Consider the following 13,465-nt stretch of genomic DNA (forward strand, 5'->3'; position numbering starts at 1 on the left):
CTTAACTGTTTTGTGATGAAGTATTTTTGATCTGTGAGCTTTCTTTGTCTTTCAGACATCATATCAGACTTTTGCTAAATAGGTTTGACCTATTTTAAAATATAACCGATTTTGGCCTATAAGTCTTAAAAAAATATTTTAAAAGCCTAAACTTGATATTTTTAAAGGTACAAGTCTGTTTAAAAATCAATATAATAATTTTTTATTTTGTAAATTTAGTACTAGAAATAAAAAATAAAATAGATACAATTATTTATATTATATATAAAGAAAAATAAAAATTCTGATTTTTCAATGACAAAAATAATAATTTTAATTTGCCCTATAAAAATACAATATATAATGATAATAGTATGCAAAACAATAAATATTACACTTCATTAAAAAAATTATTATTGAAAATTGCAAGTTGCAGATCACTTCATATTGACATTAAAAAAAAAAAAACAAGTTTACATCGATCTATTGTCATTGAGCTGATTATTATTAAATAAAAAGCAATATTGAAAAATTCGACAAAATATTTAGAAATTAATAAGATACCTTTTTAGGTTCATGCCACTCAAAAAAATTGCAAATTTGCCCAAGGTTTTTGGAACCACTAAAGCAAGTACAAAAGCTCATCAAATTAGTATTATATCCCAAATTTCTTCCCCCTATATAAAAATTAAACGAAGCATCAAGAAATTATGTTAGAACAAGAAGAAAGAAAAATATCTTACTTACCAATGCAATAAAAAACTCAAGAGAAAAATAGCACCTCGTAATCAACGACGGACAAATATTATTGCGCATAAGGAATGGAAGCAGACCCATCAGGCTAAAGCTAGCACCTCGCAAGAGACGACGAACAATGATAAAGGCAAGGCGCCAATAATTATGTTTGATTCGGAGGAGCCTAAGAAAGAATCAACAGATGTTATCTATGATGAAGATAATTTTTCTGAAGCAAGTTTTGATGTTATTGTTTCAGACGAGGATTTTTACCGTGCACTTTGATTCCAAAAAAAATTTGCAATAAATGCTATATATTTTTTGCCCGCCGAATTTGCCGCTCCTCAATGATCAGTCCCTGCTCACAAGACCTATTGTACTAGAAGACGACGAGATGCCCAGTTTGGCCCAAAACCTTGTTAAATACCGATGGTTGACGAAGCCTAGTTTCAGACCTCACAAGCATCCTCAGAGGAGGTTTAATCAAGACATCCTCTAAAACATTATAAGGAAGAAATAGAGGTTGTTGCAAGCTAACTTCATACGCACTTGCCGCTACCCCGAGTGGATTTCCAACGCCATTCTAATGATGAAAAGAATGAGAGACTGCGCATGTACATTGATCTCAGCATATTAACTTCGCAACTCCTAAAAATGAGCACATTCAGGGTGGTCTATATCGACAATGTGGTTGTCAAGTTTTGGAGCTTTGGTGACCATTCGCAGCACTTACGAAGGTAGTTAATTCGACACTGCAAACAAGAAGTTTGAAATGATGATTGGCGAGCTTCAATGACCAAAAAGTCGACGGTGGAAGACAATAGAGATCGGTAGCAGCATGCCGGTCGGACCATAGCGGCATTAGAAACAAATCGTGGAAAGAGTATTATTTGTCCATATAAAAATCGACCAGATTCAGTTACAAAAGTATCAATAAAGTAAAATTCGTCTTCTTGCCCGATCGACACTTTTGTGGGGAGCATTTTGTTATCTCAAAATATTATTTGGGATAAAATAACATTTGATTTTGGATAATCTATTAAAACATTAATAGATTTGGATAAAATATAATTTTAGACAAATCTAGATTTGATAGGTAGTAGTATAAATATAGCTAAGGACTCTCTCCCTAAAAACCGCTCTCCCTTCTCACACAAATTTTAATTTTTATGCTATTTATTTTACTTCTCTTCCCGCTTACATTCTTTCCTACTTTTATTTTATGTCTATATTTCTATAATTTCTTTTCATCTCCATTTTATTTCCTTGCTTTCTTTCAGTTTATTTTTGTCCCCCTTCTCTCCTTTCTTAATTTATTACTTTCGGGAATACAGTTCGGGATCCTTTTCGGAGGAAACAAAAGAATTCACCAAATTTTCGTTGGGGTCAATCCGATAAACCGTCGAAAAATATTTTGAGCAACAACACTTACAATGTCTTGTTAATTAATAATGTATTTAGAGGTTCATGTGACTTGAAATATAATTTAACTTCATTCTAATCGTGGGATACTATTATGTGATGAAAAATTCAAAAGTAAATCGAAACCAAATAAGAAAACTTTTACCAACTGAAATGCGCTGGCATTTTCTAATGATGTTTCTAGATTAGGGATCAAGTACTAAAAATATTGTTAAGCACTTATGGTGAAGGCATAGAAGTTAATTATTTTAATTTATATAATTAATTTTTATTATTAATACAATTATGATAATTAATTTATATGCGCATATGATCTTCATGGATGTTTCTATATATGCTTGTTTGGTACATAACTAACAATGTAAAAAATTCTTGAGAAACTGCAGTAAAAATGGTAGGTTGAGTTAATTAACTAATATAACAAGAAGTTGTATGTCATTTCTTTATTATAAAAAATACTTTCCAAACAAGATTTCTTCAAGATTTCGGGGAAAAACAGTTCTATTCTCCAAAGTCACCATTTCAGTTTAATATATCCTCATCCGAAGTACATGAAATCTGCTGTTGTTGCATATTTGCAGATCAGGTAATTTCAGATGTGTGAACGGTTTTCTTAATCAAGACTTGTTTTGGGGTCGTAACTTTATCGATGATTCTTTCACCCAACAATCTCTATTCTAAAAATTTGTGGGAGACTGTATGATTATGCATCCGTTTTCTTGTCAGTTTGCGAAATTCTGTTTTTTTCGTTAACGCCAATGCCCATTCCTTTGTGTTTCTTCAATTTTACGATTCCCCCTTTCTTTTTATACTTCTTTTCAGTTTACGTTTTTCGGTTGCATCTGATTTGTGAGCAAATTTATTTTGAAGAGCAACTGGATTTTAACTTTCTTGGACAACTAGTTACAAATTCTGTATTTGTATCTCAGTATGTGGTTTTGGATATTCGATTTCAAGGCTCCAAGTAGATCTGAAAAGTCTTTGAATGGATTGGGAAATCGAATTTTCACTTTTGAACTATTATGAACTTTAGAAGGCTGTTATTGTTATAGTCTGCAGAATTACATTGAATAATAGATGATTCGAAAAGGATAGGGTTACAGAATAGTTGAAAACAAGTTATTTTGAGGATGCATATGTTTACATAATTTTGCTTGTACATGAAAAGTAGTAGCAATTTTGACGCCACAGATATTCTTGAATCGAAATGCAGCTAATATGCATTATGGTATTTCCTGTTAGCCCTAGTTCGACTTATCCTAATTATACTCGAGGACATCAACTTTTGTAAATGAAGTCGTACAAGTAAAATAGTAACTCTGATGCTGCACAACCTAAATCATACTACGGCACCGCAATATTGTAGATCCAACATTTAATGCCTATTTTCCTCGAAGATTATTTCTGGACTATAATACATCAATTATGCAGTTAATATACTCTCTAACTTATCAAGTCTTATTATCCTTTTCTCTCATATGTGCACTTGTTTACTATGAGTGCAGTGTTTGAGGTGAAGAAAGAGGCAAATATGGAATGCAACAAGGATGAGGCCATAATAGCTAAAGAGATGGCAGAAAAGAAATTTCTCGAAGGGGACTTTCAAGGAGCCAAAAGGATGGCTTCGAAGGCTCACAGCCTCTTTCCCGGACTGGATGGATTGTCGCAGTTTATTGAGATCATCCATATACACATTGCTAGCAGCCACAAGATACAGGACGCTCCTGATTATTACGGCATATTGGGAGTTGATTCATCGGCTGATGATGATACACTGAGGAGACAGTACCGAAGAATGGCCCTCACCCTGCACCCTGATAAGAACAAGTCAGTAGGGGCAGACGGTGCATTTCAGATACTGTCGGAGGCGTGGAGTGTACTGTCAGAAAAGGAGAGCAGAAATGCATATAATTTGAGGATCAGTGTACTGCCTCGGAGCCAGAGCGGCAGTGTTGCTTCAACAAGAACACCGTATACAACTTTTTCAACTTCTATTCGTCACGGACAAACTTCTCCATGGTCTACAGCAAGTCCGCAGTACGGCTTTCCTGCAGTACTGCTGATAAATCCACAATACATGAGCTATGGTGTGCCTTTCACTCAGGGATTTTTTGCAGGATTTTTAAATCCAATTTTTCAAGGTAATAGAGCATACTATTACCAGAATCCATCCCAAAGAAGTTGGAATTATGGATTCACTGCGGTCCCCTATTCAATGTATCCGCCAGTGGGAATGCATAATCCAGTTCAACCTCAAATGTCTTCAACGATCGCAACTGCAGCCGACTTTTTTTCTTCACATTCAGCTGCTCATTATGGTAATGCTCCGAATACAGCCCAGTCGAGGTCGACTGCTAACCAGCAAAGACCAGATTCATTTTTGAGTTCATGCAGTTGGTGCAAAACACATTATGTATGCCGTAATGTGTACCTAAATGAATTTCTGGAGTGTCCTCAGTGCAAAAAGGTTTTTAGGGCAATGCAGATTCCTGCTCCTAACATAAAAGCCCGAGGCTCACGCTATTGGAATCTCTATCGACACACTGAGGATCTATCGACCTTCTTGAATCGTTGGAGAAGTGTGCCATCATCTGTTCCTGAAAACTGCAGAGACATTCCTCCGGGGATCGTGGAACCAACTACAACTCCCAGTTCTTCATCCAGAAATCCATTAATGGAGGAACCGATGAAGAACCTTGATGGTGATTGCTCAACAAGTACAGAAGGAGCTGGAACGAAGCCTGGTCTTTGTAGCCAGAATTTGGGGAAACCAGAGAGCCTCATAGGAGCAGATGTTCAGAAGGGAGAAAGTGTAACATTCCAGGCATGTTCTGTAAAAGTGAATGTCAATAATCCTGGCCCTGCGAAGAACAAACAACCGACGAAGTCCCATACCAAGGGGCTATCACATATGGAAGTAAAAATGGAGAGGAAGGAACTTGTACGCCAGTTCAAGAAATTGGACATAGAAAAAAATTCATCGAAGAAATTTCACAATGAAGATCCTGAGAAAAGGAGTGGTGGCACATTCTCTGATCTAAATGCGAAAGCTCATGATGTAGAAGCCTGTCTCGATGAAACTCTATCAATGTCTGTGCCTGATGCCAACTTCCACAATTTCGACAATGAAAGAGTGGAGAGTTCCTTCTCAAACAATCAGGTTTGGGCTGCATATGACGACGATGATGGTATGCCTCGATATTATGCCTTGGTTCATAACTTGATTTCAAGATCACCTTTTCAACTCGAAATCTGTTGGTTGAAGTCGAAATCCACAACTGAGTTTGGATCATTTGAGTGGATTTCTTCTGGATTCACAAAGACCATTGGAAATTTCTGGGTAGGGAAACCAATAAAAATAAGCAGGTTAAATTCATTCTCTCATCCAATGAGATCGAAAAAGGGTCCGAGAGGAGTGATCCATATCTTTCCAGCAAAAGGAGATGTTTGGGCAGTCTACCATAACTGGTCCTTCGAATGGAACTTCGACACTGAAAAGGATGTAATTCATAAATACCAAGTGGTGGAAGTGCACGGAGATTACAGTGAAGATCGTGGAGTTTCGGTTATACCCCTTGTGAAAGTGGCTGGATTCACAACTCTCTTCCGCCGAATGCCTGACCACAATGTGGTTTGGACAATTCCGAAGGAAGAGATGTTCAGATTCTCCCATCAGGTGCCGATGTTTAAGTTGGATGGGATGAAAGGCAAAGGTGCACCTGAGGGGTGCTATGAGCTCGACCCTGCAGCTCTACCACCAGAACTGCTCGAGATTATTACAGAAGCGGAAGCAACCGAGGCAACCACTCAGAGAGTTTCCGAGCATCGTGGTCATGCCAGAAGGATGGATCCAAAAATAACTGAGGTTTTTGGGAAGGGAAATTAAGGTTCCAAACTTCGTAAGACCTATTTTAGAAGAAAGAAAGGCAGGCAGGTCCAAGGTAAAAAAGACAGAATCTGTGAACAATCTCATGAATGAAACCTGTCTATGACATATGTGCTTCTCTTTCTCATCACAACGATTATAGACAGAAGTACAACATTTTAATGTTCTTAGGAGAAAATTCATCGTTTATAGAATTGTTTGAAGTATCTGATTCTTACTTTAAATGTATGGATATACGATATATGTTAGATTTTTTTATCATGAATTAAAGAAAGTTAAAAATTAGGTATCAAAATTTTTTGATTTTACAGTACTTATACATTAAACATGTGCAAAAATACACTTATTTAATGTAAAATATCTTGGCTCCCGACAAATAAACTGAGGCCAATTAGATAGATACACATTTAAAGTCCAGCAACCTGTTGTGAAAAGAAAAACAAATGTTATACACTTATCTTCAATAAAAGAAAAAAGACATATAAATCAAAAACGGCTTGACCGGGAAAATAAAATATGGACCTAGGAAAATAAATACCAATGGGGTCTAAAAGACAAAAGCTCACATATTTTTTAATTACACTAAGATCACAAAACATATAGGATGTGGTCAAAGCAATACATAGAGTAAGAAAATGAAAGTTTCTGAAGAAGTAATTAGCCGTCGATGACGGAATTAAGCCATGAATGATAGATTTGACAAAGCTGAATCTGCCTCCTACATTGTTGTTAAATAAGTCATTTCAAATTTTTGAAAAATTCAAAAGAAAGTGAATCAATCTTGGTGTTTTGGGCTGTTAAACTATCTGCAATGCAACAGAGAAATCACCATTCACTTCACTTTTTTTTTTTTTTCCGTTATATTTGATATATATATATATTTTTTTCAATCTTATGCTTTTGCTGCCGCTGCTTTTTATTTTGGGAACTTTTACATATGTCCACCAATTTTATGATTTCATAGTGCGGCTGGGCTTGCCTCATGCCACAGATCCTCAGGGTGTGCACAAACAAAACTATAATTCTATTTTGCTATGTAAAAATCCTATTTACTATGACTTTATTTTAAAAAAATTCTATGATATGTATGCATTTAACAGATACGTTGTTACGATATGCATTCATGACAAACTGGATGTCTTCTCCGGTCTGTCATGCCACATTTAACAGGTCATTATGAAGGATTGTGAATCCACATGACATAACTTTTTATTACGACTATTTAATAGTCGTAAATGTCTCTTATACAATATTTCTTATGGAATAAAGTTCTCATATTTGGCATGTGTTTTGAATTTTTTTCGAGTAAACTATTTTTTTTCCTGCACTTGACTATTTTATCGCTTTAGGATCATAATTAGGCACGGTATAGAATTACTTCGGTAACTAAACAATTTTGGCAAAAGTTATCCTTAGGCACCTTATATGCTTGCGTGGAAACATCATGGCACACTAAAACTTATGTGGATGACATGTGGGCAACCTAGCTGGACGACAAACAACCAATTTTTTAAAAAAAGAAATGGTTAAAATTGTAAATTTGCATGTTGGTCCCATTACCCAATTGGACCAAAATGAAATAAGATTGATCCATCTTCTTCCAGAATCTTCTCCCGATTTCCACCAGCATTTCCCATCCTTTACTTTCCACCAGTCCTGCATCGTTAGTTTTTGCTCTTAAGTCAAATGTTTCTGTTAAATTTTTGATCCGTTGAGTGCAGCATTCCAAAACCTATGGCTATGACAGCTGTTGTCGCTTGTAATATTTTTCGAAAGCATGTAGGATTGAGCCTGCCAAAAATTGGGTGAGTTCTTCAGCTTTATAAAAAACGAGAGAAAAATAGGACAAAGATAAAAAGAAAAGAAAATAAGAAAATAAACCGAAGAGATGGCAAGAAATTTAAGAAAGCAAAAGGAAGATAAAAGCAAGCAAAAACAGAAAAAGAAAGAAAGGAAACGGCTGCAAGGGGAAAAGTAATGGAAAAGAATAAATTGTATTAACTCTGACAATAAAATAATGATGTATGCATTCTGTCCTTTTCTTTGTATGGACTATATACATATATATATATATGCTAAATCTCAGCAAATATAATTCTATTTTATCTATATCTTATCATTATCCAAATCTAGTTGGATATTATTTTATTTGGGTCGTCACTTGAGTTTGGACTTCATTTGAATTGAACAATTAGATTGTTCTGTTCCATAAAACCCATATAATATATACTTTTTGGGATAACAACATTCCGAAATTTGATCACACAACACTACAATAAGCATTTATGACTAGTATTCTTGTAGTTTTATTTATTGATTTTTATTTTTCTGGGATATAAAACATATATATATATTTTTTCTTGAGATATAAAAGAGAAGGACTAATAAAACATATAGTAGCAAGGACTAATCATATGCATGGTTTAATTATGTTTCTAAAATAAAGAAAAATAAAGTTAGGTGCGGAACCAAAAAAACATATATTTTTTTAACAAGTAATATGCTTTCATAAATAGAAATTTACCGTATGTAATCGGCTTTTGTAAAAAAAAGTACGAAACCATCAAAAAATGTTATGAACAACAAGTATGATCAAAGCACGCAGTACAACACTAACACGAACACACAATCAATCCAAATAAAGGCAACTTCACCAATTACATCAATCCAGATAAAGGTACAGTGTAAACACTGCTGGTAATATTTTTGTTACTATTTTAGTAGCTACTAGTTGAGACTCTCAAATTGTCGTTGTCGGGCAATATAAAACTTAAGAGACGATGGAGGGATATAGGGCAATATGTCTTTTTTCTTTTATTGAAGATAAGTGTGTAACATTTGTTTTTCTTTTCACAACAGGTTGCTGGACTTTAAATTTGTATCTATCTAATTGGCCTCAGTTTATTTGTCGGGAGCCAAGATATTATATATTAAATAAGTGTATTCTTGCACATGTGTAATGTATAAGTACTGTAAAATCCAACAATTTCGATACCTAATTTTTAACTTTCTTTAATTCATGATAAAAAATTCTAACATAAATCATATATCCATACATTTAAAGTAAGAATCAGATACTTCAAACAATTCTATAAACGATGAATTTTCTCCTAAGAACATTAAAATGTTGTACTTCTATCTATAATCGTTGTGATGAGAAAGAGAAGCACATATGTCATAGACAGGTTTCATTCATGAGATTGTTCACAGATTCTGTCTTTTTTACCTTGGACCTGCCTGCCTTTCTTTCTTCTAAAATAGGTCTTACGAAGTTTGGAACCTTAATTTCCCTTCCCAAAAACCTCAGTTATTTTTGGATCCATCCTTCTGGCATGACCACGATGCTCGGAAACTCTCTGAGTGGTTGGCTCGGTTGCTTCCGCTTCTGTAATAATCTCGAGCAGTTCTGGTGGTAGGGCTGCAGGGTCGAGCTCATAGCACCCCTCAGGTGCACCTTTGCCTTTCATCCCATCCAACTTAAACATCGGCACCTGATGGGAGAATCTGAACATCTCTTCCTTCGGAATTGTCCAAACCACATTGTGGTCAGGCATTCGGCGGAAGAGAGTTGTGAATCCAGCCACTTTCACAAGGGGTATAACCGAAACTCCACGATCTTCACTGTAATCTCCGTGCACTTCCACCACTTGGTATTTATGAATTACATCCTTTTCAGTGTCGAAGTTCCATTCGAAGGACCAGTTATGGTAGACTGCCCAAACATCTCCTTTTGCTGGAAAGATATGGATCACTCCTCTCGGACCCTTTTTCGATCTCATTGGATGAGAGAATGAATTTAACCTGCTTATTTTTATTGGTTTCCCTACCCAGAAATTTCCAATGGTCTTTGTGAATCCAGAAGAAATCCACTCAAATGATCCAAACTCAGTTGTGGATTTCGACTTCAACCAACAGATTTCGAGTTGAAAAGGTGATCTTGAAATCAAGTTATGAACCAAGGCATAATATCGAGGCATACCATCATCGTCGTCATATGCAGCCCAAACCTGATTGTTTGAGAAGGAACTCTCCACTCTTTCATTGTCGAAATTGTGGAAGTTGGCATCAGGCACAGACATTGATAGAGTTTCATCGAGACAGGCTTCTACATCATGAGCTTTCGCATTTAGATCAGAGAATGTGCCACCACTCCTTTTCTCAGGATCTTCATTGTGAAATTTCTTCGATGAATTTTTTTCTATGTCCAATTTCTTGAACTGGCGTACAAGTTCCTTCCTCTCCATTTTTACTTCCATATGTGATAGCCCCTTGGTATGGGACTTCGTCGGTTGTTTGTTCTTCGCAGGGCCAGGATTATTGACATTCACTTTTACAGAACATGCCTGGAATGTTACACTTTCTCCCTTCTGAACATCTGCTCCTATGAGGCTCTCTGGTTTCCCCAAATTCAGGCTACAAAGACCAGGCTTCGTTCCAGCTCCTTCTGTACTTGTTGAGCAATCACCATCAAGGTTCTTCATCGGTTCCTCCATTAATGGATTTCTGAATGCAGAACTGGGAGATGTAGTTGGTTCCACGATCCCCGGAGGAATGTCTCTGCAGTTTTCAGGAACTGATGACGGCACACTTCTCCAACGATTCAAGAAGGTCGATAGATCCTCAGTGTGTCGATAGAGATTCCAATAGCGTGAGCCTCGGGCTTTTATGTTAGGAGCAGGAATATGCATTGCCCTGAAAACCTTTTTGCACTGAGGACACTCCAGAAATTCATTTAGGTACACATTACCGTATACATAATGTGTTTTGCACCAACTGCATGAACTCCAAAATGAATCTGGTCTTTGCTGGTTAGCAGTCGACCTCGACTGGGCTGTATTTGGATCATTACCATAATGAGCAGCTGAATGTGAAGAAAAAAAGTCTGCTGCAGTTGAAGACATTTGAGGTTGAACTGGATTATGCATTCCCACTGGTGGATACATTGGATAGGGGACGCAGTGAATCCGAGATTCCAACTTCTTTGGGATGGATTCTGGAAATAGTATGCTCTATTACCTTGAAAAATTGGATTTAAAAATCCTGCAAAAAAATCCCTGAGAGAAAGGCACACCATAGTTCATGTATTGTGGATTTATCAGCAGTACTGCAGGGAAGCCGCACTGCGGACTTGCTGTAGACCACGGAGGAGTTTGTCCGTGACGAATAGAAGTTGAAAAGGCTGTATACGGTGTACTTGTTGAAGCAACACTGCCACTCTGGCTCGGAGGCACTACACTGATCCTCGAATCATATGCATTTCTGCTCTTCTTTTCTGATAGTACACTCCACGCCTCCGACAGTATCTGAAATGCACCGTCTGCCCCTACTGACTTGTTCTTATCAGGGTGCAGGGCGAGGGCCATTCTTCGGTACTATCTCCTCAGTGTATCATCATCAGCCGATGAATCAACTCCGAATATGCCGTAATAATTAGGAGCGTCGTGTATCTTGTGGCTGTTAGCGATGTGTATATGGATGATCTCAATAAACTGCGACAACCCATCCAGTCCGGGAAAGAAGCTATGAGCCTTCGAAGCCATCCTGTTGGCTCCTTGAAAGTCCTTTTCGAGAAATTTCTTTTCTGCCATCTCTTTAGCTATTATGGCCTCATCCTTATTGCATTCCATATTTGCCTCTTTCTTCATCTCAAACACTGCACTCATAGTAAACAAGTGAACATATGAGAGAAAAGGAAAATAAGACTTGATAAGTTAAAGAGAATATTAACTGCATAATTGATGTATTATAATCCAGAAATAATCTTTGAGAAAAATAGACATTAAATGTTAGATCGAAAATATTGCGGTGCCCGTAATATGATTTAGGTTGGGCAGCATCGAGCTACTATTTTTCCTCCCGTGTACGACTTCATTACAAAAGTTGACGTCCTCGAGACCCCAAAATAAGTCTTATTCAGAAAACCGTTCACACATCTTAAATTATTTTATTTGAAAGCCATGTGTTTACTTAGACGCCCGCTAAGTGAAGAATTTCTGCTTTGAATTTAAATACTGGGGCTTATAAAAGGAAGCCTTTGAAAATCAGGTGAGTTCCTCATCTTTCTCCAAAAATCATTAGGAACTGAGTTCCCAAAATTAATAAATTTAAAAAACAAAAAAAAAAAAAAAGAATGGAAGGACAAAGATAAAAAGGAAGAAACTAGAAATGTGAATTGAAGGGAAAGAAAAATAAATTGCATAAAAGTTAAATTGACAAGGAGAAAAAAAGGTGTGTCCATAGATAGACGAGTCTCCACCTCTATTTCTATTTGTAGTATGTACAGGCCTAAAATTCTTTTTTATCCAAATATATTAATATGTTGATTGATTATCCAAAATTAAGTATTATTTTATATAATATAATATTTTGGGGTAAGTGTAAGTATTTTTTATAATAAAGAAATGACATACAACTTCTTGTTATATTAGTAAACCCCACCCACCATTTTTAAGGCAGTTTCTCAAGAATTTTAGCCATGTCAATTTTTTTTTTTCTCTTTAAAAAAAAAAATCAAATCAAACACTCAATTTAAATTTATTTTATTACACTAAATCTAATTTTATATTAAAACATCACGTCAATATATATTTATATCACATCAAACAACTATTTTAATTCAAAATTTGAGTATTCAAAATCAAAATCAAAATCCAAACACATCCATCGGCAAAATTAATTATCATAATTATATTAATAATAAAAAATAATTATCTAAATTAAAATAATTAACTTCTAGGCCTTCACCATAAGTTCTTAATATTATTTCAACACTTGATGCCTAATCTAGAAACATAATTAGAAAGTGGCGGCGCATTTTAATTGATAAAATTTTCTTATTTGGTTTTGATTTACTTTTGAATTTTTCATCACAAAATAGTATCCCAGGATTAGTACGAACTTAAATTAGATTTCAACTGACATGAATCTCCAATTACATTAATTAACAAGATATTATAAGCTTAAAAGAACTTTCTTAGCTGCTATCCCCTCTATATTTTCTAAATCAAATATAAGTTAATCTTTTCATATCCGGTAAAAGTAAGGCAATGATGATGTCACCATGTATATTACCTGTAACAAATTACCACAAAAACCCTGCAAAGTTGTTGATAAAAGCCATGATTATGTTTTGAAGAAAAGTGGCCATCCTCGTCCGAATCCATGACTTGAAAATGTAAAATGTTGATCGGCACCTATGCAAAACCATAAACTGCAACTGAGTTAGAAGTTTCAGAATGACTTGAATTGTTTCAGGGAGATAACCATACCTCAATTCTTTTTAAATACATTGTATCATTCCGTGACAGTAAAGTGCAATAACAGAGGAAGTCTCCAAATCAAATTCATGGAAATAGGTGTGTTTGTTTGTATGATTTTGGAAAATTTATATTATTCATACAAAAATTTTGTTACGGAAATTCCATAAAATTAAGAAGAGACAAA

The 13,465-nt window shown here is 35.5% G+C and overlaps 1 protein-coding gene and 1 pseudogene across 1 annotated transcript; one reads left to right on the forward strand and one right to left on the reverse strand.

Moving 5' to 3' along the window:
- The first annotated feature begins 3,667 nt into the window (after positions 1–3,667).
- LOC127254039 (uncharacterized) lies at positions 3,668–6,022 on the forward strand. The gene has a single exon (XM_051278895.1). It carries the CDS (start codon positions 3,668–3,670, stop codon positions 6,020–6,022), a length of 2,355 nt encoding a protein of 784 aa, XP_051134852.1.
- Positions 6,023–9,156: 3,134 nt separating this feature from the next.
- LOC127254779 (uncharacterized) lies at positions 9,157–11,761 on the reverse strand (annotated as a pseudogene).
- Positions 11,762–13,465: the final 1,704 nt, after the last annotated feature.

Source organism: Andrographis paniculata, unplaced genomic scaffold, assembly GCF_009805555.1.
Source record: "Andrographis paniculata isolate CXL003 unplaced genomic scaffold, ASM980555v1 Contig52END, whole genome shotgun sequence".
NCBI classification, from domain to species: domain Eukaryota; kingdom Viridiplantae; phylum Streptophyta; class Magnoliopsida; order Lamiales; family Acanthaceae; genus Andrographis; species Andrographis paniculata.